At 38.2% G+C, this 23,112-nt stretch overlaps 1 protein-coding gene across 3 annotated transcripts in view; it reads left to right on the top strand.

The window, feature by feature from the left end:
* DYNC2H1 (dynein cytoplasmic 2 heavy chain 1) overlaps nucleotides 1-23,112 on the top strand; it is a 178,235-nt gene that overhangs the window by 120,397 nt on the left and 34,726 nt on the right. For all 3 annotated transcript variants that reach the window (XM_054193142.1, XM_054193121.1, XM_054193132.1), the window contains 2 exons: nucleotides 11,398-11,514; nucleotides 22,781-22,990. In XM_054193142.1, coding sequence (XP_054049117.1) covers nucleotides 11,398-11,514; nucleotides 22,781-22,990 — 327 coding nt within the window. The remainder of the gene's footprint in view (nucleotides 1-11,397; nucleotides 11,515-22,780; nucleotides 22,991-23,112) is intronic.

A 23,112-nucleotide genomic window follows, 5' to 3' on the forward strand; every position in this document is an offset into this window, starting at 1 on the left:
GTCCTCCCCCTGAGGAGCAGCAGCGACAACGTGTGATGAACTGACCACAATCCTCATTCCCCACCCCCCTGCGCTGCTTGGGGGGAGAAGGTAGAGAAAATCATGAGTGAAGTTGAACCCAAGAAGAAGTGATGGGTGGGGGAAAGGTGTTTTAAGATTTGGTTTTCTTTCTCATTATCCTACTCTGATTTGATTGGTAGTAAATTAAATTAATTTCCCCAAGTCAATTCTGGTTTGTCCATGACGGTAATTGCCAAGTGATCTCCCTGTCCTTACCTCGACCAATAAGCCTTTCTTAATATTTCCCCCCCCCCATTCTACTGAGGAGCGGAGTGATAGAGTGGCTTTGGTGGGCACCTGGCAGCCAGACAAGGTCAAGCCACCACATCTTCAAAGTGCTTAAGGACATCAAAAATGTAAAATAATCCTTCGAGCTTCAGATTGTTGAAGAGTCCACTGACTTAGCTTCTTACAAGTTTTTCAATGAAATACTATAAGATTATTTAATTGTAGATTTTATATACCAATTAAAAATGTTGAGCTGTGAATACTTATAACTTCAAATATGTGAGTTCCAGTTCACTTCAACTGAAGTTTCTGGGAGTATTTCACCTCCTATATTTTGTCCTTTGTAATTTTATTAGCTTTTGAACCAGGTCAGTGATACTCTGCAGTTCTGATGGTTCAGAATTTGCAACAAAATTACTTGCTTTAAGAACCTGTTTCAGACAAATTTTATAGTCTCAAATATAATCCACATCTGACTAGTATTTTCTGTAGCAGGGTAGAGGATATAAGGTGATTTAATTTTCCCTGATACGTTTCTGTCAGACGCAGCTTGTCTTTACCTGTTTTGTCTCAGAGTGAGTGATGGGAATCACTTTCACTTCTCCTAGTTAGCAACTCCATTATTTTTATTATCTGAAAGTAATTGCAGAAGAATGGTTCCTTGAGGTACTCCTTTTTCATTTAATCCTAGATATTTATCTCAGCTCATTTGATAGGAATTGATTTAGCTTTTCTGTCCCATCTAACTAATCTCAACGTGTCTTCATGGAATCCATCGGTATTCATGAAAGCACCATAAAGAGTCGAACAATTCCTGTAACTTTAATGTGCTGCTTTGTGTTGTTAACAACAGAACTGACTTGCTGTTTGACATATATAAAGGAATGCCTTTCCCATCATGTTATACTCTAGGTGCTTTTTTCTGACCTTCTGTCCCTCCATTTCTCTTTGGACTTTGTTCATCATGCCTGACAAATCTAGTTTAAAGCCCTGCTTGCTAGTAGCAAGCCTGTTGGCAGATACTCTTGTTACACTTTGTCATATGGATTCTAGCTATCAATCTCTCTCAAACAAGGTGTCACAGCCGTAAGAGCCAAAGTCATGCCTGCAACATCCCAGTTCTGCAACCAAGTATTGTGACCTGGTTGCATGGTCACATGCATCCACTAGCAGAATCGGGGAGAACACTGCCTGGGCCCCCATGTCCATGGTCACCTGCCACTTCCTCTGAATGGCACTGGTTCTGATCCATAAGTCAGGCTCAGGTAGCCCAAATGCCTCCCAGATAGAACTTTTTCCTCCTCACCTGTTTCTACTCATTTTGGAATAGCACACATGCAGGTGGAGGAGTTCAAAAAAAAAGAAGCCCCAGTGTAATTCATCTCATCTAACTTGAATCGTGAATATTAGCCACCTCATCTTAACTAGTTACCCATTTTTTTTGTTACTAGAGAAAGATAAGCAGCTACAGGGAATAATTTGTGCCATTCTTCGATAGGCATCTAAAATAAAGGGATGAATCACCTTTTGGTATTAAAAGGTCTTCTGTGACTGAAAGGTAACTCTTAATTTGAGTTAAAATTTTATAAGCTAGGAGGTCTCTCATGAATTTTATTCAAGCTTTTAAGATATAATTCCCATGAAAAATTTCTTGATGCAGTTCTTTCTTTGACATAATATAAAGCTTGCGTGTTTTATTTCTCATGCTCAGTAAAAATCTCATCTTGCAGATCACTGCTGTAAATATTAACTTGGATGTGTACAGGTCTAGAATACACATTGCTATAGAGTGTTTGAAAGTGTGTAGAAATTATTTGTGTCTGTATTCAAACTTATTTTCATGTATTCATACTGTGACATTCCATACTTGTCATGAACGGAAGCTGAATCGTTGGAAAATTTAAGAGTTTGTTCTGTCAGAAACTCAACATGCAGAAATAATATTCACACATTACCTCAGGATGACTGAAGGAAATTATGGTAGCTGAACAAAGTCAGGTTTACAAAACCAAGCAAAAAGCATGTTGCCTAACTCCATACTCCACAGAAATTACACTAGTACAGAAATCTTACATTGAATGCATTCTTTTTATACATGTGATTGCTTAAAGAGAAACAACAATTTCTTTAATGAAATCCATTAGAAGTCAAAAGGAATAGCTCATCATACCTTAGTGCAGCTGCTAAATATAGTACTCATTTAAAATAATTACTGTTGCTCATCTGCCCATGCTTGAAACTTAGAAATTTTGTAGAAGAACCTAATTATCTTTTTTTGTAGTTATTTTTTATTTTGTGATGAATACTTGTTGAGTTAAAATTAATAGTAAACTAATAATGGAAAACAGTCTAGGGCAATCTAGTGAGGTAAACAAGTAAGAACCAGGGTCGCAAAACATGAAGTGAATCTTGCCTCATTAACTGTAATTGCAATGATCTCATTGACTTCAGTAAAACAGCATTTTATCCTTAGACAGCAATTTTTTTTAACTCAATTGCTGTCCTGCTCTTGTTTTCAGCAAGTCACTGTCTGATTCTGTACCTCTTCGAACCATTCCTTGCATATCTTGTTTACTTAGATTAAAGCTGCTCTCTGTCTTCCTAAAGCTGCTCGGATGTATGGTTGTAGTACAGTTCCAGTGCTGGTTTTACCTTGTTAATGACGGCAGGAGGGACAGCATGTGTAGGGGAGGGTATGCAGGGACACCTGGAACTCTCAGGTTGCTGGATCATGCTTGAGAGTACACACCAAGTCTCCACTGATGTTATTACTCAAGTCAGCTGAAGTAAAATTAGGGTGACTGTGTCCGCCCCATATTACAGTCATATATCTGACTGCAGTGTTTCTACTGTATATAGAATAGTGGGGCTGTGGTTTGTAGTTTTCCAAGGTGCAATTGTAATATAATGATATCTGTAGTTTCTTATGTGTTTGTCAACAGCCTCTATTTTCTCTTTCAAAATCTAGCTCAAGAGGATGCTGAGCACTGGTACCTAATTTTATATCTACTGCTCATCCATAATTCTAATCATGTCACATAGAGTAATATGGGTATAATTATTGAAAATAATGCAATCAGAATTATTCTTGAACTTGTTATGTTATTGCTATAGATGTCAGGATGAACATAAATCTATTTTCTTAAAATAATTTAGCATTTATATAACCCTTGTATCAGCTTTGCAGAGTATATAATTACTGACATTTATTAAATGCATCCCACATCACAAATACATGACTAATAGGCTCTAGCAGAAACTGATGAGTAATGCCAAACTGGCTTTGTTATTACCCTGCAATTGAGCGATCTGAGTACTTAACAAGAATTTTTATAATATGGGGAGTATTTTGTATATACCTGTGGTGCTGCATGCAAGAAATGTGCTGTGCCACATCATGGAGTAGCAGCCGCAGTACTGTGCTCTAACAGAAAACACAGCGCTCTACCATTGCAGTGAATCAATGCAGTGCTTCACGCAGCTTTATCAATTCCCAGAGGATTTATGCTATGTATATGAGAATATATTGGTGCTTGGCATTTGAGAAATTTGTTCTCTTCTCAGAACAGGCTGCAATTTTCTGGTTTTCTTTAATTTTGTCAGGGTGTGTAATTAGCTAAGGTCAACCACCTCTACATAAAACCTATAGTTGTTCTTTGGGAGAAGGTGCAACTTGGATATTGGTTGGGTCAGTAGTGGGCTTCTGCTGTCCATCTGCAGCATCCTGCTGATTTTCTTTCCTTCTCCACTGAATCTCTGCTCTACAGAGGATCTTCCTGGCGTCAAAGGTATATGATCCTCTTCTGTATAAAGGAAGATAGAGGTGGTGTTAATGTCTTTCCTGCATTTGCTTTGTATTTTCATTAAGAAGGCATGTCTATATTGAGTCCGGTCCTACTTCACATCCTTATTGAGTGAATGTGCAGCTTTGAGGTGGCCTTGAGGACACCACAAACAAGCAAGTCTGGACCTTCACGGTTTCTTTCTTGTCCACATGCAGTATGAATGATTTAGTTATGAATGCCATTGAAGCACCTTTGTCTTAACAACTTCCATGGACTCTGTTCTTGCAGAGAGGGTACGGGACACAGAGAGACTGGGAGTCCAAGAGGTTTCATTGGCAGCTCAGGCTCCTTTCACAGCCATGTGGGTAACTGCAGCCAAGCCATAAGGAGCACTATGGAAGCATGCAGTTGTGTCAGAAGGCATATCAAACTGAAAGCCATTCCTTCTCTTGACACAATGAAGACATAGTTGCATTGCACCGAGTTACTACTTTCCCAATATTTACCGAAGTGACTATGTTATAACTTCGTATTTTAGTTTGAGCTGTAAAGTCTTATAAAAACAGAAATATCTCCTTGAACAGCTGCGTAAAGGGATATATTGTTTCATTCAGAGAAATAAAACAGAGAAATGGTTTCTGTGCTAAGACTACTACATCCTTTTAAAACTGGTAGATGGCAGTAGAGTCTCTGCTTTGATGTTTTCTATAGATTTACTGAAAGGAGTTTGTTAGCCTTTTGTACAAAAATAAAAATCCTTCTATCTGTTCCTTAGTCATGAAAAAAATAGCAGTTATCTGACTAGCAAATCTGCTCTGTTTTGTAATCTTAGAACAGTAATCATATTTAGTTCAGAAATGATTGATCCTAGATTTTTTGTTTTTTAATTCAGTGACATAGAATTTCACAATATATTTTTGACTGTTATTTTCCTCATTTTCAAATTGTAATGCTGTGTGTAAAATTTGATTTTGTTGTATGATTTGTAAGATAGATTGCTTATGAAATAAATACAAGACTTAGATATAAGCCTGTGTTTATTATGTACTGTATTTGTGAAGTGGCAGTTTTTTGCAGTAGCTGTGAATTACGGAAAGCAAGACTTTTTCCTCATCTTGTGCGTGAGTAAAGAACAGAAATAGATTTTGTGTTCCCAGAAATATGGTTTTATCTAAGTTCCAGGGAAGGAAAAGTTAAAATCTTGACATTTCCCCTTTTTTATTTTTCCATGAATTTTTATTTTAATTTTCAGGTCAAACATAACTTTCTATTAGTTCTATATGAAGCCACATGGGATCATTCATTGTCTTTATCACTTTCCATTCTGTTTATTGTCTCTCTATCTCTCTTAATTTCTCTAAATGTGTGGGGTTTTTACTATAATGTGTTGGTCAATACTATAGCAGCATATATCCACAGAAACCCATAAAGTATGCAATAGATTAAAAAGCTGAGATGCACAATTAATTTAATAACTACGTAAATAAGTATTGACATTTTAAATTTGACTACCCCACCTTTATTCATATATGCAATTTATATCTTTCTCTGCTGACAACGCAAAAAAAAAACAGTGTATGAATTTTCCACTAACGATGAAGAAAATACTCAGTAGCAGTTCCTGTATGCGGTTCATAGTTATTAGATGCACTGTTCACAAATAAATTACTCTGCTGATTTTTTTTGTCTAAATGTTGTTCTGATTAGTTGACCTTACTTAAAACAGGCAGCTTCTACAAAGACCCATGGTTCTGAATAATCTCACCCCTCTTTAAAGAGACCATTATTGGTGATTGCTTTTATATTCTGATTACCTATCTTTCCATTTCTGCCATATTTTCAGCAATGGCACTGTTTTCCTGCTTTACGGTAGTTTTTTTCACTCTTAGCATTATTCAGAATATTTAGATGTGTGTTTGGACTGGGTGAGTACAACATAGAAGAGCTTTTAGTGTATAATATATTAAAAGAATATGTTGCCATAACAAAGGGGAGCATTTAAAGGTTACATATTGTAAGAGTACTCTTCTTTTGAGTACCCTCTATTATACAGCTATGATTAGATTTTCAGTTTCCTTAGTATTATAAGTACATACATTGGTACCTTTCCAAACTAGAGTGCAAAGGATTACGATTCACCAGACCTAGATGTCTGCATCTGTGCTAGTCACATCTAGTCTCTCTTTGTGGTCATACAAATATTGTGCTTAAGGCATGATTAGTCTCATCCTCAAGTAAATATCTGAAGTTGATTATAAGTTGACCTGATGGTAACATATGTACTGCGCAGTGAGAAGAGCCCGAGTTCTCCTTGAGTTTTGAAGTTAGGTTTCCAGGAAATGAAAATCCTCGTTCTAATTTCCACAACATAGACCCGACTATCTGAGGTACCTATGTAAGGAACCTACTTTTCCTACGTACTCAATAGGTGAGCCTTCCAAATGACCGAATTAGCCCACTTAAGATCCATTGATTACGTAGGGAGGCTAAGGTGGTAATCTGTGTAATTTAAGTAAGTTTTAAGTAGCTTTAAGTAAGTGCTGAAGGGTAGGTGGGGTGAATTTGTGCTTGTCTGTTTTAAGTTTGATTTAAGTGAATACGTACAGTGCTCTCACTCAACCCAAGAGTTATTTTGTCTCCTTAAATACAGATTCCTAATCATATTCCCTTTTCCAGCTGAATCAAGGTCGTCTTCTGGGTTCTCATCCAGCCCGTGTGCTCATTCCTGTCCCAACACCTTACAGAGCCATTTTTGTCTTTTATATGGCCCCCAGAAATGTATTCCTGATACTCCTCTTTCCTCTAAATCCAGTTCCCTTTCCAGCTCCAGACTTGTTTCTCTTGCCTGGAGGAGAAAACAGTTCCCATGGAGTGACTGCAAACATATCACATGATCTGTGAGAGTTTTGTCATACACGTGGTAATTCTAATAGGGAAATACATCCCACTCCTGGTTTTATTGAGGTCGTTCCCGATCTTAACACATTCTTTGTCCCAGTCCATGCATTTTACTCTCTTGTTTTTACGGGACATAAACTGAAACAAGAAAGTTCCAGATTGGATACTAGGGGAAACCTTTTCATCACCAGGACAGTAAAGCAGTGGAACAGGTCATCCAGAGAGGTTGTGCAGTCTCTATACTTGGGATTTTTCAAGGCCAGGCTAGATAAGTGTATCTTATCAGGGCCTGAGCAACCTGGTCTGATCTGAGAGTTTACCGTCCTTCAAGCAGGAGGTTACACTAGAGACCTCCTGAGGTCCGTCCAAACCTGAATTCTGTGATCCTATAAAAATATCAGTTCCCTTTTCATTCATTAACTGATTTGAGAGTACTGAGTAAACCTTTTCTCAGGCTTTAGCTGATTTGCAGTGGCATAGACTGGTCAGCACCGTAAGAAACGTCATTGTGATTTGTGAAAATAAAATACTTATGCCATTCAATTTCTAAAATCAAACTTGTCATCATACTTAAGCAGTAATATGAGTAACTATTTTACAATATCTAATTCTTTCCTAAATTTGGACAGGTTTTGTGGATGTAGAAAATGGCACAAAAAAGATGTCCATCAAATTCACTGTCCCTTAGGAAAAGCTTGGGATGCTGAAGCAATTCAAAGTTGAGGTCAGCCTCATCTCATGTATTTTGACATGACTAAAATGTGTTTTCTTTTGTTTCTTGAAGGTGAATGACTGTTGTAGGCTAAAATTTTCAGATGGTATTCAGGCTGAAAGAGCCACCAATACACAAAGTTTCAGCCCAACACATTAATTGTAAAAAATTACACTCAGTTGAAAACAGTGTGCTGTTGTGGAAACTTTAATAGTAATTTATGCAACCATCATATCTGTTATACTTGAGAGAAGACATGGGATGAACAGGAAGGAGTTAAAGGACTTCCATGAACATTTGATAAAGGTCATAGTATGTTACAGTACTCTAGAACACTGAGAGTTAAAACTTGATTTCTTTTGATTCAGTACTTCTAAGTGCTTAACTTTTGATAGTCACATCCCAATATCTTTGAGCTCCTTTGATAAAAGATACAAAGCAGAAACAGATACAGGTGCACTGAAGAACAAAGATTGAAATAATGGATAGGTAGTGTATTTCCTATTTTAATTATATTTACAAATTCTATAATTAGATAATTAGAAATAAACAGCTAACCCTATACACTAGAGTTAGAAAATACTCTAATTACTTGATCTTGCAGTCACGACTTCTCAAATTCAATTCAAATATATGGAGCTAAGTGTTTATACCTGTGAAGGCACTTAAAAAAAGATTAAAATACTTAATATTTTCAATTTCACATATTCACAAAGCAATCATACAAAATTTTTGCAGCTTTGTAGTATAAATATGCAAGTTTATGTGAAGTACTGCATACTGAATTACCAGTTAAAGTATATTTGATATAAATGTTTTATTTCTTTGCAAATGATGGTAGGCAACTATCCAAACACAAATTGTAAGAGCCAGAACTACAGCTAAAAGAATGGCTTCTAGAAGGCACAAACATGTGTTTATTATCTCTATTACTTGTCAGAACATTTGCATGTGTGAAGAGTGAAAAGGAGGAAGAATAACAGGAATGATAAAGATACAACGATCAAAACATTAATGAGAGAAAATAGTTTTTTGATAAATTAAACAAGAATCTTTTCTGCTATACACAATGGCTGGAGCACACAAAGAATTGTTGAAGTTTAAAATTCAGTTATGAGAATGAGAGCATAAAGTGGTATTTTCCATAACAGAAGCTAAACTGAGCAGTGGCTCGTATTTTCTTTTCCTCCCTTTAGCTACCAGAATACTTGCAGAAGCCCTTCTTGTAGGCATTCACATCCATTGCTGGTTTCAAACCCAGCTGAGATTTGGCTTTCCTCACTCCATCCTAACGCAATTGAGCAATGTCTCAATATCCCTGCTGGGTAGTCCATCCCTGCTCCCATCTTCTCTGGATTATCTTTTTACATTTGAGATCACTAGCTTCCTCTTCATCCATATCGATCTTCTGCAGTGCTTGCTCTTTGGCTTGGTTATCATGCTTGCTTCCCGCACATCAGAAAGGATTGTTCTTGTGCTTTGAAGAATTTGTTCTTGAGGATTAACCAACGCTCCCAATCCCCTTTGCCCTCCAGGGCAGTTGCCCATTGGATCCTGCCAAGAAGATCCCTAAGCTAAAATCTTCTCTTCTGAGGTCCAGAGTTCTTATTCTACTACTTGCCTTGCTCTCTTCTTTTAGGATTTTAAACCCCCCAAACTCATGGTGCAGCCAAGGCTACCCTCGACCTTCCCATCTTCTACCAGTTTCTATCATTGTTTACTAGCAACAGATTCAGTAGAGCATCTCCCCTATGGGCTCTAAAGAAATTGTTTTCAACGAATTCTAGAAATCTGCATTTCTTGCACGCTGTCATACTGCCCTCATGGCAGATACTGAGTTGGTCGAAGTCTCCCCTGAGAATGAAGGCCTGTGATTGCTGGGCTCCTTCAAGCTGTCAGAAGGCTTCCTCTGCTTTCTCGATCAAGGAGTCTGTAGCACACACCTACTAAAGCACCACCTGTGTTGGCTTGTCCTCCGATCTCTGCCTGTAAGCTCTCAGCTGGCTCGTAGCCTGTTCCTAGGCAAAGCTCTGTTCACTCCAGCTACTCCTTTGCCTTGACTGCAACTTCTCCTTGCCTTCCTTTCTGGCAGTTTACTTCAGATGAGACAAAAGTAAGGTTTTAGTACTATAAGATGCTTCATCCAGATATTCATTAGGTATGCATGGAGTTCCTCTTGGCAAACCAAGTTGCAGCGTCATGACTGAAGTACTTTATTATAATAGACTATGACTTTCATCAACTAATAATGTTTTTTAGGACTTGGAATTAATTTTGCGTTTAATTCCTTAAATATAATGGAGAAATAAAAATCCTTTTCATCATTTCTGAGATCTGGAACCACAGAGCATGCATAATTCTATAGGACAACAGATCGTATTGTCATTTCTGAGGAAATAAAAAAAGATTTTTTTCAGAAATAACATTATATTAATAAGTGAGCTTTTCATGAAAAAGAATACTATTTTAGCTTAATTAAAAGTATTTTTAAGCTTGTTTTTCTAAATATAGGTTTACGTGTTATACAGGTGGATTTTATATATGTATATGTATTTTTTGTTTTATGTCTTGTAAGACATTTAATATAAGAATAAAATTATAGCAAATGTTATAGAAGTTAAAATAATGGTTCAGCGTACTATGATCTTGCAGTGCTTCATAGTCCCTATCAAAGCAGATAAATAAGAAGCTCTCTTTGCTTCATCAAAAGAAAATGAAAAACAAAAGAAAACACTACATCAATGCACATCTTTCAAGAACAGAAAATAAGTCAATACCCAGTAGATACAACTTGACTTCCTGCCTCATTCTGTCTAACAATTAAATAGTCCAGTCCTTCTGAACGATTAATAACTTTTTATTATCAAGTTTAATTCTTTGAAGTCAAACAAAAGAGGAGAGAATTTGTAGGTTGTTCCCTTAAGAAGTCTTGCAAAAAATGCACTGTGAAAAATAACTAAAATTTAGCGAAAATACCTGAAAATACCAGGGGTTTTATATGCAGGACAGACTGCAACATCACTGAAGAATTTCAATTTCAGTATTCTTTCTTTATAAATGTAGACATATATTTGATCAGTTTACGTGTGGAGTTATCGGGGTTGCTAACAGCAGAAAGTGGTTGGATCTAATGAACTGGGAGCCCCATTTCTTTCAGAAGTTTTGCAGTTATTCTTTTAATTGCTTGCTTCCTTTGTATAATAAATATGCATTTAAATAATTCGAATATCTAAGTAAGTAAGAGATCCATGGGAGATTGGGATGAATTGATTATAATTGTCTTGGAGTTTTGATGCCTGGTGGGTGCTATATATATTTAGTAACATATTCTGGTTTTTTGTTTCTCCTTTTTTAATTACAGATGGAGCCTAGTTAAAGGCAGAGCTTGAGTTTTGTTTGTAGATTTCGTAGGCTTTTTAATTAATTATACACCTCATTAGTTTTTAAATTATAGTTGAACAAAGACTGATAAGAAAAATATGGATTTGTTTTGTTTGTTTGCTTTGGGCTTAATATGAATGAGGCTCAAGTATGTTCTATATTTGGATATGGGTATTGTTTGTGTTTTGAATAGATCATGATTAGTAATTAAGTATGCAGAAAAGTATAGTCCACAAATTAATCGGAGAGTATTTGCTATTGTATCGCATTTTTGTACTAAAAGAAGTTTGTTTATCCTTCTTCTACGTTTGCGTTTGTATTCTCATCACTCAGGTAATTTCACAGCTTCGGATCCTGAGCAGGTCAGTAACTGCTGGCTGCAAATTTGACAGAGAAATATGGTCTACTGAACTCTCTCCTGTTCTCAACCTGTGGAAGAAACTTAATCAGGTAGGAAAGTAGCTAATTTGAAAATACAACCTCTTTTTTTATCCCGGTAACTATATTAAAATTAAGGTCTAAGGAATTATCTTGAATACTAAAATATAAGAAGTGAAAAAGTAAATGAAATGAATTTGAATTGCAAAGTACAATATTTTGTGTATGTAATTAGCTATGAAGCCTGTATGTGGGATAACAGGCTATCACTTTTTTCTCCATTTGGAGGTGAGACCACACTTATAGATGAGATTAAAAGCTTGTATGTGTTTCCGAGAACACTAATATATTTTAGATTTGAATTTAGTCTCTTCATTTTTCTAATATTCACAAGGCAATGTTTAATGATTTTAAATATTAAATTAAGTTTTTCCTGTATAATATTGAAATATGGTACTAGCGTTAAATTGAGGTGCATTAAAATCCTTGCTACAATGCTTGCAATATCCAATATCACTTCCTTTTTGTTCCTTTGTTGTTCTGGTTTGGTTTGGAGGTGTTTTTTTTACATAGATAGTAAAGCTTGATTCCCAATCATTGAATTCTTATTGTGGGTATCCGTTTAGCTGTAATGTGTGCGAATTCTCTTTGAAACGACGATACTACGCGTACTTGGGAAGGATCCCTCTCACCTCATACTAGGTGCCTCCTAGACTTTTTTCTCCTTAGTGATAAGTAATAGATCACAGACATTGCGGCCCAAAAACATGTCTTGTACACAACAATGTTGGAATGAAAAACATCTTTCACTTACTCAAATAACCACATATGAAGAAGTAACATGAGGTGTACATTAGGATTTGCCATTATATTTTGAAATCTCTGATTAAATTCTCATTTGATCCATGCTAAGTGTGTGATATGTCATGTTTTTGTCAAAATAATCATTTGGTACTAGATAGCTTCATGTTGAAATCTGTGGCCTCTGAACATGGACTGCTATTAACTAGGTCTGTGATCCTGTAAGAAAAAGCAGTATTATTTCAGTGTGACACCTTCCATTATATCTTACTGACTGAGTTAAATATACCCTTAGGCCTGCAAACCTTCCTTACAAGAGCTCAGATGAAACTCTTGCATATGTGTGTACATATACAATCAGAAAATGAGGTTTTCTAGTGTTTGGAAGACTGATAAAAGAGGCCAGTTTTAAACCGTAAAACAAAACTGCATTACATTAATACTCATTAACAGCACACATTGCTGATGGCTAGTTCTTTATCATTATTAATCATCACCACTGCAAATTCAAAGCACTTATTCTCTCCTACCGTTGCCCTCAAATCTGAGATGTCCTTTCGTATGAGTTTTCAGGCCTTTACCTCTGTTCCTGAACTACAGGCTGGGTGATGCTTAGGTGGGGTTATTTTTCAGGCTGTAGCAGGTACCTTATTGTGTAACTTGACTGTTTTGCTTTCCTGCTTCATTGCCTCTTTTTGTCTTAAAGCAAAAGCAATCTAGTTAGTTCTTAATGTCTCCCTTCCTCACTGACCAGCAGGTTGCCATCGGCTTGTCCATAATTCTCAGGCCTCTCTTTTCAGTCTGTGCCCATACTTCCAAGAAGTTGGCTATTGTCCCATGTTTCAACTTCACATCATAAGAGAAGACACCTGGTACTGAATTCCACTTCAAAGAGCAAACTCTCTTAACAAGTTGATAACAAGTCTAGAAGGCCACTACTGGGGCTTTGCACAGTTAGCATAAGACCTAGTTAGTGTGGCCTGTTCTTAGCAAGAGCAATTTTATTTTTACAGGACCATTGGGTACAAAAATTTTATATATTGTTTGTTATGCTTATTGTATTATGTTTGAGTTCAAAAAAAGCAAATATTAATTAAATATTGTGCTTAGTGTGCAGTACTTCTATGGATGCAGGAGGCCTCTGGTTTAGCTACAGAAGCAATCTGTTCACTAAAGATAAGCATCAGCCTGACTGATTTAGAATATCTGGGTAATCTCTGGCTATAATCCCTTGCCACTGACCATGCTACCATTCTTTAGTTTCCTCCTGTGAGTCACCCTGTAGCTTCTCTTGTTCAGTGGCCAGTTCTTTCTGATTTTTTAATTTGTTGCTTTGAAAATAGCCATTTTTTACCACACTGTATCTGAGAACTTTCTTTAGAGATGTAAAATGCTGTCTTTGATCGATGCTGTCATAAGGGCTCGATTTGATTTCCTAAAAATTAGGCTTCTAGCACTATTTAAGAAACCATCAAATATTCGTGGCCTTGCAGATATTACACAGAATCCACATGAGACCTGTGATCTGCTGGAGTAGCATCTAGAGGCAGAATGAGACATCTCAAATGTCAATAAATGCCTGCCTGAGTCAAGCTTGTGGTGCCTATCTATTCTTCGGCTTAATTTTAAATACAGGAAAATGAATTATGCAATATTTATGTGTTCTCTCCTTCTCCTCTCCCAGTATTTGTAAAGTCACCATATGCATCTGTGTTTGACCTACATTTTTACTGCTCATAATATTAAAAAAAGACTCCTATATAATCTTGTTTTTTTTTTTTATTTTCTAACATTTTTATGTTGTTAGCAGATTAATTTCTTTATCTTCTGAAGATCTCCTTTAGCATAGGATGACTTCTGACCTTGTGTTGGGTTTTTTTGGGGGACATTTGCTTGAGTGTTTCAAAAAATTTAAATAATAATGTCCTTTATAAAAATTAGTTTTCATAGTCTGTTCAACAAATGCTTGCTTTAAGCTTTGAAAAAGTGTAGGCATCTTTAAAAATTCCTCATACATTACATATACTTCTACATTCTAATTTGTTATTGATAGCTCAATGAAGGCATCATGTTTGTCTTCAGAAGTTTTAAATTAAGACATGGGAATTAGAATGAAGAAAATAGTTGAATTGCTGCTTAAGTTAACAACCTTACGTTATTTTATTTATGCATGAATGGGCAGAGAATATGATAAAATGATTTCCCAGGTATGAAGAAGTAAAATCACAAAAAGTATCTATTCCTGAAGTCTATATAGAATTGTTTTCCCCTCAATTTTGGAAGCATTTACATTTAGCAGACTCTTTATTATAGAATCATAAAGTCGTAGAATAGTTTGGGTTGGAAGGGGCCTTTAAAGATATCTAGTCCAACCCCCCTGCCACAGGCAGGGACATCTTTCATTGGATTTGGTTGCTCAAAGCCCGGTCCAACCTGACCTTAAACAATTCCAGAGATGGGGCATCCACAACTTCCCTGGTCAACCTGTTCAAGTGTCTCACCACCCTCATTGTAAAAAATGTCTTTCTTATATCCAGTCTAAATTTACCCTCTTTCAGTTTAAAACCATTGCCCCTTCTCCTGTCAGCACAGGCCCTGGTAAAAAGTCTTTTCCATCTCTCTTATAAGCCCTCTTTATGCATCGGAAGGCCATAACAAGGTCTCCCCTGAGCCTTCCCTCCTCCAGGCTGAACAACCGCAACTCTCTCAGCCTGTCCTCAGAGGAGAGGTGCTCCAGCCCTCTCATCATTTTCATGGCCCTCCTCTGGACCATCTGGGATACAGCACTCCAGGTGGGGTCTCACCAGAGCAGAGTAGAGGCACAGAATCACCTCCCTTGACCTGCTGGCCACGCTGCTTTTGATGCAGCCCAGGATGCGGTTGGCTTTCTGGGCTGCAAGTGCACATTGCTGGCTCGTGTCCAGCTTTTCAACCACCAGTATCCCCAAGTCCTTCTCAGGAGGGCTGCTCTCAATCAATTCATCCCCCAGCCTGTACTGATAACGGGGGTTGCCCTGAGCCAGGTGCAGGACCTTGCATTTGGCCTTGTTGAACTCCATGAGGTGGTGGTTATTACTATTATCTTCTTTTATCCATTGGATGCAGACAGTAGTAAAGTAGTGGCAGATGGAATAGATGCTGGCAATACCTTCCATTTTATTTACAAGAAGCAATTATTAGTCTTCTACCTGTCAAATGTGCTTATTACTAAGGGTAGTTGGAAATAACAGTCAAATATCTGTTTCAAACTACTCAAACTCAGGAAGTGCCCAGTATAGATCTGAATTGAATCTAGCTAAACCATTTATAAATTCAAAGCAGTTTTAAAAATCAGCTACCTTTTATTCCAGAGGCAAAAAAACTCTCAGAAGCTTGTTAATATGTAGACAAAGATTAAGTATGTTTTTAAACATTTTTATTCCAGTGCTGAGTATGTAAATGAAGGATTAACTCAGAAAGGATTATCTTACAAATACCTTGAAAATAGTTATTGTACATCTAAGTGCTGATGCTTCTGAAGCATACAAAATTTACCACTTGACATGGGTTTGTCCTGTAGAATTTATATTGGAGTAATTGATCATAATCTTTAAGTGTGGACATATTTTTGTCTGTACACTCTCAATACTGTATGGTGATCACTTTTGTGTTTTGTAATCTAGTGTTCAAGTTTAGATAAAATAATAGCATTTGACTGTGTATTTCTCTGGACTAAATATCAGTGTTTCATCGTACACAAATCAGTCCAAATAATTTATAGTATCTAATACAGGTAAATTGACAGAATCTCTATGGAATCTATGTTGTAAATGAATTTCGGAAATCAGTGATAAAACAAAAAGTTTACCTAATATTGGACAACATTTCACAAATCTGTAAATGGACAGTTAAACTTCTTAGTCATATGCCCACTGAAGAATTATACCACATTAAAGTGTGTAAAATAATACTTGTATTTTTTCATGAGTGCAAATTTTAATCTCTCAATCAATAGTATTGAGTGCAGCTAACAGAGGCAGCAAATGCACGCAGCAGTTGGCACAGCAGTTTGTGCAGAAGAGCTTGGAGAAGACCAGAAACTTTGCTCAGTGGAGGATACACCTTCTCAGCAACCGTAGTGATGTGCCACAGGGCACAGCCCCCAACTGCTGTTGGAGCAATGGACCCTCTAAGATGAGAACTGACTCAGACAGAGCTTCAGAAAGAGGATGGAGCTCTACAGCTCTTGAGTTATAGGCAGTGCCCAATGCCTCTTCCTTAGGCTGGGGCAGCAGGAGGTAGTCTTTTAACCTGCGGGAGATGTGTGCTCGGTTGAGGATTTGCATCATCAGTTTAAGGGGCTGTGAGAGGAGGAAGTCAGTGGACTTAGCAGCATCAGAAATAGATTAGCCGGATTTTTTCTGAGACGCTGCAGCTTGAAGAGCTAAGCCTCCAACTTTCCTGAAGGAGGTACAGGTGGAGTCTGCGTCTGTGGGATAGGAAGTAAAGACTTGCAGGATGGCAAAGGCTGGAAACCTGTGCAGGGATGGGGCTAGGGAAACCAGAGCGTATCTGGAGTTGAAGCTGGTGAGGGATGTGAAGAGCTGTACTGGTGTACGGGGTTTGGCTGGGATGGAGTTAACTTTCCTCATAGCGGTGGATATAGTGCTGTACTTTGCACTTGTGGCTAGAACTGTGCTGGTGCTAGACCATGGGTATTTTGGCTGTTACTGAGCGGTGCTTGCACAGCATCAAGGCTTTCTCTACAACCTCCCACCCCCCAGAAAAGCTGGTAGGCTGGGGGTGGGCAAGAGGTTGGGAGGGGACATAGCTGGACGGCTGACCCAAACTGACTGAAGGGTTATTTCATACCATGTGACATCATGCTCAGTGATAAAAGCTAAGAGAAAGGCTGGGGGGGGGGGGGGGGGCGGGGAGGGCATTCATTATTAAGGCGCTTGTCTTCTGAAGCAACCACTATGCACAGAGGCCCTGCTTCCCAGGAAGTGGCTGGACATTGCCTGCTGATAAGAAGTCGAAAATAAATCTCCTTTGGTTTTGCTTTGCTTCCTCGTGCAGTCTTTGGCTTTTTTTTTTTTTTCCCATTAAACTGCTTTTATCTTGGCCAACAAGATTTTTCATCGTATTTTCTCCCCCTGTCCTGCCGAGGAGGGGATTGGTAGAGTGGCTTGGTGGGTAGCTGACAGCCAGGCAAGGTCAACCCACCACCACCATGTATGGCTGGGCTGGCGTTAACTTTCCAGCCTGTAACTTAGCAGCAGGTGTGGTGCTGTTAAGCCATCACAATGGCAACAAAAAGGGTTTCTACAAGTACGCCAGCAATAAAATGAAGGTTAGGAAAAGTGTAGGTGCGCTACTGAATGGAAATAAGGACTTGGCCACAGAGGACAGCTGAAGTACTAAATGCCTTTATTGCTTCTGTTTACTGGTAGGTCTGGCCTTCACCAACCCCAGGTTGCAGTGGCAAAGTACAGAGCAAGGAATACTTACCCTTGGGAGAAGAGGATCAGGTTGGGGAGTGTTTAAATAAACTGAATGTAAACAAATCCACACGCCTCATGGGATGCACCCGTGAGTGCTGAGGAAGCTGGCTGGTGCCGTTGTGAGGCAGCTCTCAGTTATCTTTGAAAGACCAGTGTGATTGGGTGAGATTCCTGAGGACTAGAAGAAAGCAAACATCACTCCTTTCTTTAAGAAGGGCAAAACGGAGGATCCAGAGGACGATAGGTCAGTTAGCCTCACCTGGGAAGGTGATTGAGCAAATAGTCCTGGAAGTTATTTCCAACGGTCATTGAGGTGATTAGGGAACAAGAGCATACAAGGAAAGACTGAGAGAACTGGGAATATTCAGTCTGGGGAAGTCAAGGTTTGGGGGGAATGTTATTATTTAGTGTGTATTGGCTGAGGGGAGGGAGCAAAGGAGACAGAGACAGACGCTTCTCAGTGGTGTCCTGTGACAGGACGAGAGGCCATGGGCACAAACTGACATACAGGAAATACCATTTAAACATAGGACAAAACTATTTACTGTGAAGATGGTCAAACACTGGAACAGGTTTCCCAGAGGGGTTGTGGAGTCTCTGTCTTTGGAGGTACTGAAAACCTGACTGGATACAGTTCTGGGCAACCTGCTGTAGGTTTGAGCAGAGAGTTGGACTAGACAATCTCCAGAAGTTCCTTCCAACCTCAACTGTTTTGTGAGTCTTTGAATAGTAGTCCTCTGTGGTCAGTTTTGAGAGCTATCACAGTCTTTGTGGCCCAACAGCAAAAATGGCAGATATGTATTGGAAATTTTATCTCTTTCATTTTAGACATTTTGAAACAGGAAATAATTCTTATATATTAATACAGTAATGAGGACCTATATGTTGCTTTTTCAGAAATATTTCTGGAAATTGGCTCCTTTTTCCTCTTGCTGGCGTACATTTTGCAAAGCCCTGTTAAATGTTACTACCAGTTATTCAGATATTCTGAAATCTTTAAGCTGGGGAGTTTATTATTCTTATTATATAATACTCATATGCTTATATAATATTCATATTATATATAGTATATAATATTTTTATTATTAATACTCAGATTATATTAATACTCAGATGCTCAGTATGAGTTTGCACAAAAGACTGTTTACTTGAAAAAGTGAAGCTATCACTGAATAACCGATCAAACAAATGTTACACAAATTTTTAAAAAAATGTTCCTTAATGTGGAAGGATGGCCCACTACAACCTGTTGGCCAGTTCTGGGCCACCAGAATAATTCAACCAGACTGCGTCCTGGTGCCCGTCCTCTTCCCACATAGCCTTCTGACATGACAGATCAGGATGTGTATAAGCACTGCATTGGCACATAACTGGATCAGTTGGAAATCACTGTCCAATGGAATTCAGGCGTTGCCCATCATATAATAGTTTTCAGAAAACCAAAGACATATCAGGGTGCAACGGGGCTGCATAAGTGTTTCGTCATGTCCAAATGTCTATTTCTCATGAGTAGAGAGAGGAAGGAATCAGTGCAATATTTTTGTTGCAAGGTGAATGGATTTTCTGCCTTATTTCAGGGAAACTCTTTAGTACCTCCATGAAAGTTATAAGGCCGCCCCATAATAAAAATTTGGAAGCAACTGCTTCAAAATTATTTTTGCTCAAGATATAATCATAAGCTGCCATGACATGTTCTGCCTTATCTTTTACTGTGTTTGTAAATTGAAGGCTAACTAATTTTCACAAAGTTGCATAATGCTGCAAAACAATTGCAAAAGTAGTTTTGAAAATTAATGGGTTGTTGCTCTTTTACCTAAAACATTAGAAACCTCAGCTTTAACAAAAGAACAGTGTTTTTTTTCACCAAGGAAAATCAGTGAAGCAGAAATACAGAGTCATTCTTGTATTTTCAACAATGGAAGATTTGTGTAATAAACCGTGGGGCTAATATCTAAAAGGACAGGCAGAGAGACTTGGAGGAGGAGGCAGAATAGGTACATCAAAAGGCCAATGGAGGTTTCTAAAACCCACCACCAAAACTGAATTTTGAATCAAATGCAGAACTAGTTAGTGGAGGTATATGAGTTTATTTTCATTATATTTGTTACATTTCTGAGGGGGCAGTTTTCTGAACATACTGGAGTTTGAAAAAGCTTGAGTTTAGGAGGGTAATGCAGGAGAGCTGTGGAGCTGCTTAAGTGCAACTATACGAAGTCTTATATTGTACTGAGATAGTAACAAGTACAGAAGTGAAAAAGGGAATATGATCAAAGTCTCAAAATACACCTAATTTAATAGTGGTAGCATAATGCAGTAGTTAATGTTAAAGATTAGAAGGTATCTTCAGTTTCTTATGATTAGAAATAGCAGTCAGTACTTCAGCAGTTCTTCATCTTAATTCCCAAGCAGGTCATAAGGATATTTTTAAAGCTGATATGAGTTATATACATAATGGATTTTAAGGGAATGTGATAGAACATTAAATGTATAAGCTGCTATCAGTATTTGTGTTTAATTTTCCTATAAAAATGACAGATGGGTTGTTTTAAAAAATTCTCAGGAGAAAGCATTAAAAAGAGTGATGAAATGAATATGCAATTCATAGGAGACTGTTATGTAAAGGGCAGTATTGAAGAACTTAGAGGCCTTCTCTTTCAGTAAGTTTTTTGTGAATTAAGACAGTATATGTGAAAGTCTGAGCAAAGCCTGCAAGTTTCAGTGTATTTGTTCTTCCTTTTTCGTGCCATTAAATACTCCAGTAAGAAATTATCAACTAGCTTGTGCTAGTTTTACATTACAGTTTATATATATACACTCAACAAACAATGGTCTCAGAAAAACTGAAGCTAAACTGTTTACTGTGATTTCAGGATGCATGCAAAGACAAAATACAAAACATAACATTTCTAAATACTGTATGTTTCTTACACTTTGAACAGTAATTAGCTTAGTCTTTCACCTATCTTTTCTTATATTTTTGTTTGGTAGTTGAGTGCAGTATGAACTTGAAATGAAAAACACGTGAAAGTTCTGACAAATTTATAGCACCTGGGAATGATTATGGAAGCAGACATCCTGTGTGTTCTGGAAAGTAAGATGCCATGAGATGGTTCAGAAGTTCATTTAATCTGAAAAAAAGTAAAAACTATTTGTTATTTTAAGAAGAGATACTTCAGAAAAAGTAAAATCTGATTTTACCTTTAATAGGTTTCTAGAAATTGAATCATAGAATCACAGAACCATAGAGTTGGAAGGGACCTCTGGAGATCATCTAGTCCAGCCCCCTGCCAGAGCAGGGTCACCCAGAGCAGGTTGCACAGGAACGCGTCCAAGCGGGTTTGGAATGTCTCCAGAGAAGGAGGATCCACCACCTCTCTGGGCAGCCTGTTCCAGTGCTCTGCCACCCTCAAAGGAAAGAAGTTCCTCCTCGTGTTTAGGTGGAACTTCCTATGCTCAAGTTTGTGCCCATTACCTCTTGTCCTGTCCCTGGGCACCACTGAAAAGAGACTGGCCCCATCCTCCTGACACCCACCCTTTAAGCATTTATAAGTGTTGATAAGATCCTCCCTCAGCCGTCTTTTTTCCAGACTGAACAGACCCAAATCCCTCAGCCTTTCTTCATAAGAGAGGTGTTCGAGTCCCCTAATCATCTTGGTAGCTTTCTGCTGTACCCTCTCCAGCAGTTCCCTGTCCTTCTTGAACCGGGGAGCCCAGAACTGGACCCAGTACGCCAGGTGCGGCCTCGCCAAGGCAGAGTAGAGGGGGAGGACGACCTCCCTCCACCTGCTGGCCACACTCTTCTTGATGCACCCCAGGATGCCATTGGCCTTTTTGGCCACGAGGGCACGTTGCTGGCTCATGGTCATCCTGTTGTCCACCAGGACTCCCAGGTCTCTTTCAGCTGAGCTGCTCTCCAGCAGGTCAGCCCCCAACCTGGGCTGGTGCATGGGGTTATTCCTCCCCAGGTGCAGCACCCTACAGTTGACCTTGTTGAATTTCATAAGGTTCCTCTTTGCCCAGATCTCCAGCCTGTCCAGGTCTCTCTGTATGGCAGCACAGCCTTCCGGTCTGTCAGCCACCCCCCCCCAGCTTTGTGTCATCAGCAAACGTGCTGAGGGTGCACTCTATCCCCTCATCCAGGTCATTGATGAATATATTGAAGAGGACTGGACCCAGTACTGACCCCTGGGGAACACCACTCGTCACTGCCCTCCAACTAGACTCTGTGTCCCTATTCACGACCCTCTGAGCTCTGTCTTTCAACCAGTTATCTATCCACAGCAAAATATATTTATCTATAGCAAAATATTTTTTTCCCAAAGGCTAGGGTTTTCTTTTTGCCTTTGTGCCTTGTAGATTTTTCCAATAAAGGTTTAAATTCCATAATGAATTCAGTGCACCATCTTGTCATATGGCATGTTGGCAGTTTCAGAACACATGCTAAAACATACTTATGTAATAAGCTGCATATGAATTAAGGTTTGTAAAATTATACCACCTCTTGAAATTATTGAATAAATTTGGACTTTCAGTGGCTGTAATGGAATGGAAATAAGTAATGAAAATGTCAGCGTGACAGCAGTGGTACCTCTCAGAGTCTGAGTTACTCAGGAGATACACATAATATTATATTTATTTTGTATTTATTATTTATTTGTATTTAATTTGCTTCCAGGTTGAACTAGTCTTATCAAAGAAGAGCTATATTTGGCAGCTGGTTTATAGTACCCAATACAATCTTGTTACACTGAGTACACTACTGCTTTTTATATTGACGCATTGACACAGTAATTCATCTAAGTGAAGATTTTCCATAAATTCCAGTACTTTTGAAGTAGTTGGGTAGACAGATTTGTCTCAGAAGAGTGGTGCCTTTATTGAACATTTCACGGACAGTACTGAAAGTATCATTATGGTTTTAATCCAGTGTCAGGAAAGGGGAGATATCTGAATTACTTCAAGGCTAACAAGGTCATATGAAGTATTACAAATTAAACAAATAATATGTTGTGTAAAATAATATTATTAACTGGACATCATCTGTTTTTTCTTAGAATTCTAACCTGATTCATCAGAAGGTGTCTCCTCCTGTGGAGCAACAAGGATCTCCAATCTTATCATTCATTACTCTGGAACAATTCAATGCCATTCGCCTTGTGCAAAGTGTCCATCAGTCACTTGCTTCTTTAAGTAAAGTCATCAGAGGTACCTCATTACTGAGTTCTGAAGTACAAAGACTAGCAAGCGCTCTGCTAAATCAGAAGGTAAGTCATTTTGTCGTGAGTATACATTATAAGAAATGAAAAAAACCCAAGGAAACTGAATAAAATTCTGATACATATTTTCATGTCACCATTTGTTCTAAGTTCTTTTATTGATAGAGACT

This window comes from Rissa tridactyla, chromosome 1 (assembly GCF_028500815.1).
Source record: "Rissa tridactyla isolate bRisTri1 chromosome 1, bRisTri1.patW.cur.20221130, whole genome shotgun sequence".
NCBI lineage: Eukaryota > Metazoa > Chordata > Aves > Charadriiformes > Laridae > Rissa > Rissa tridactyla.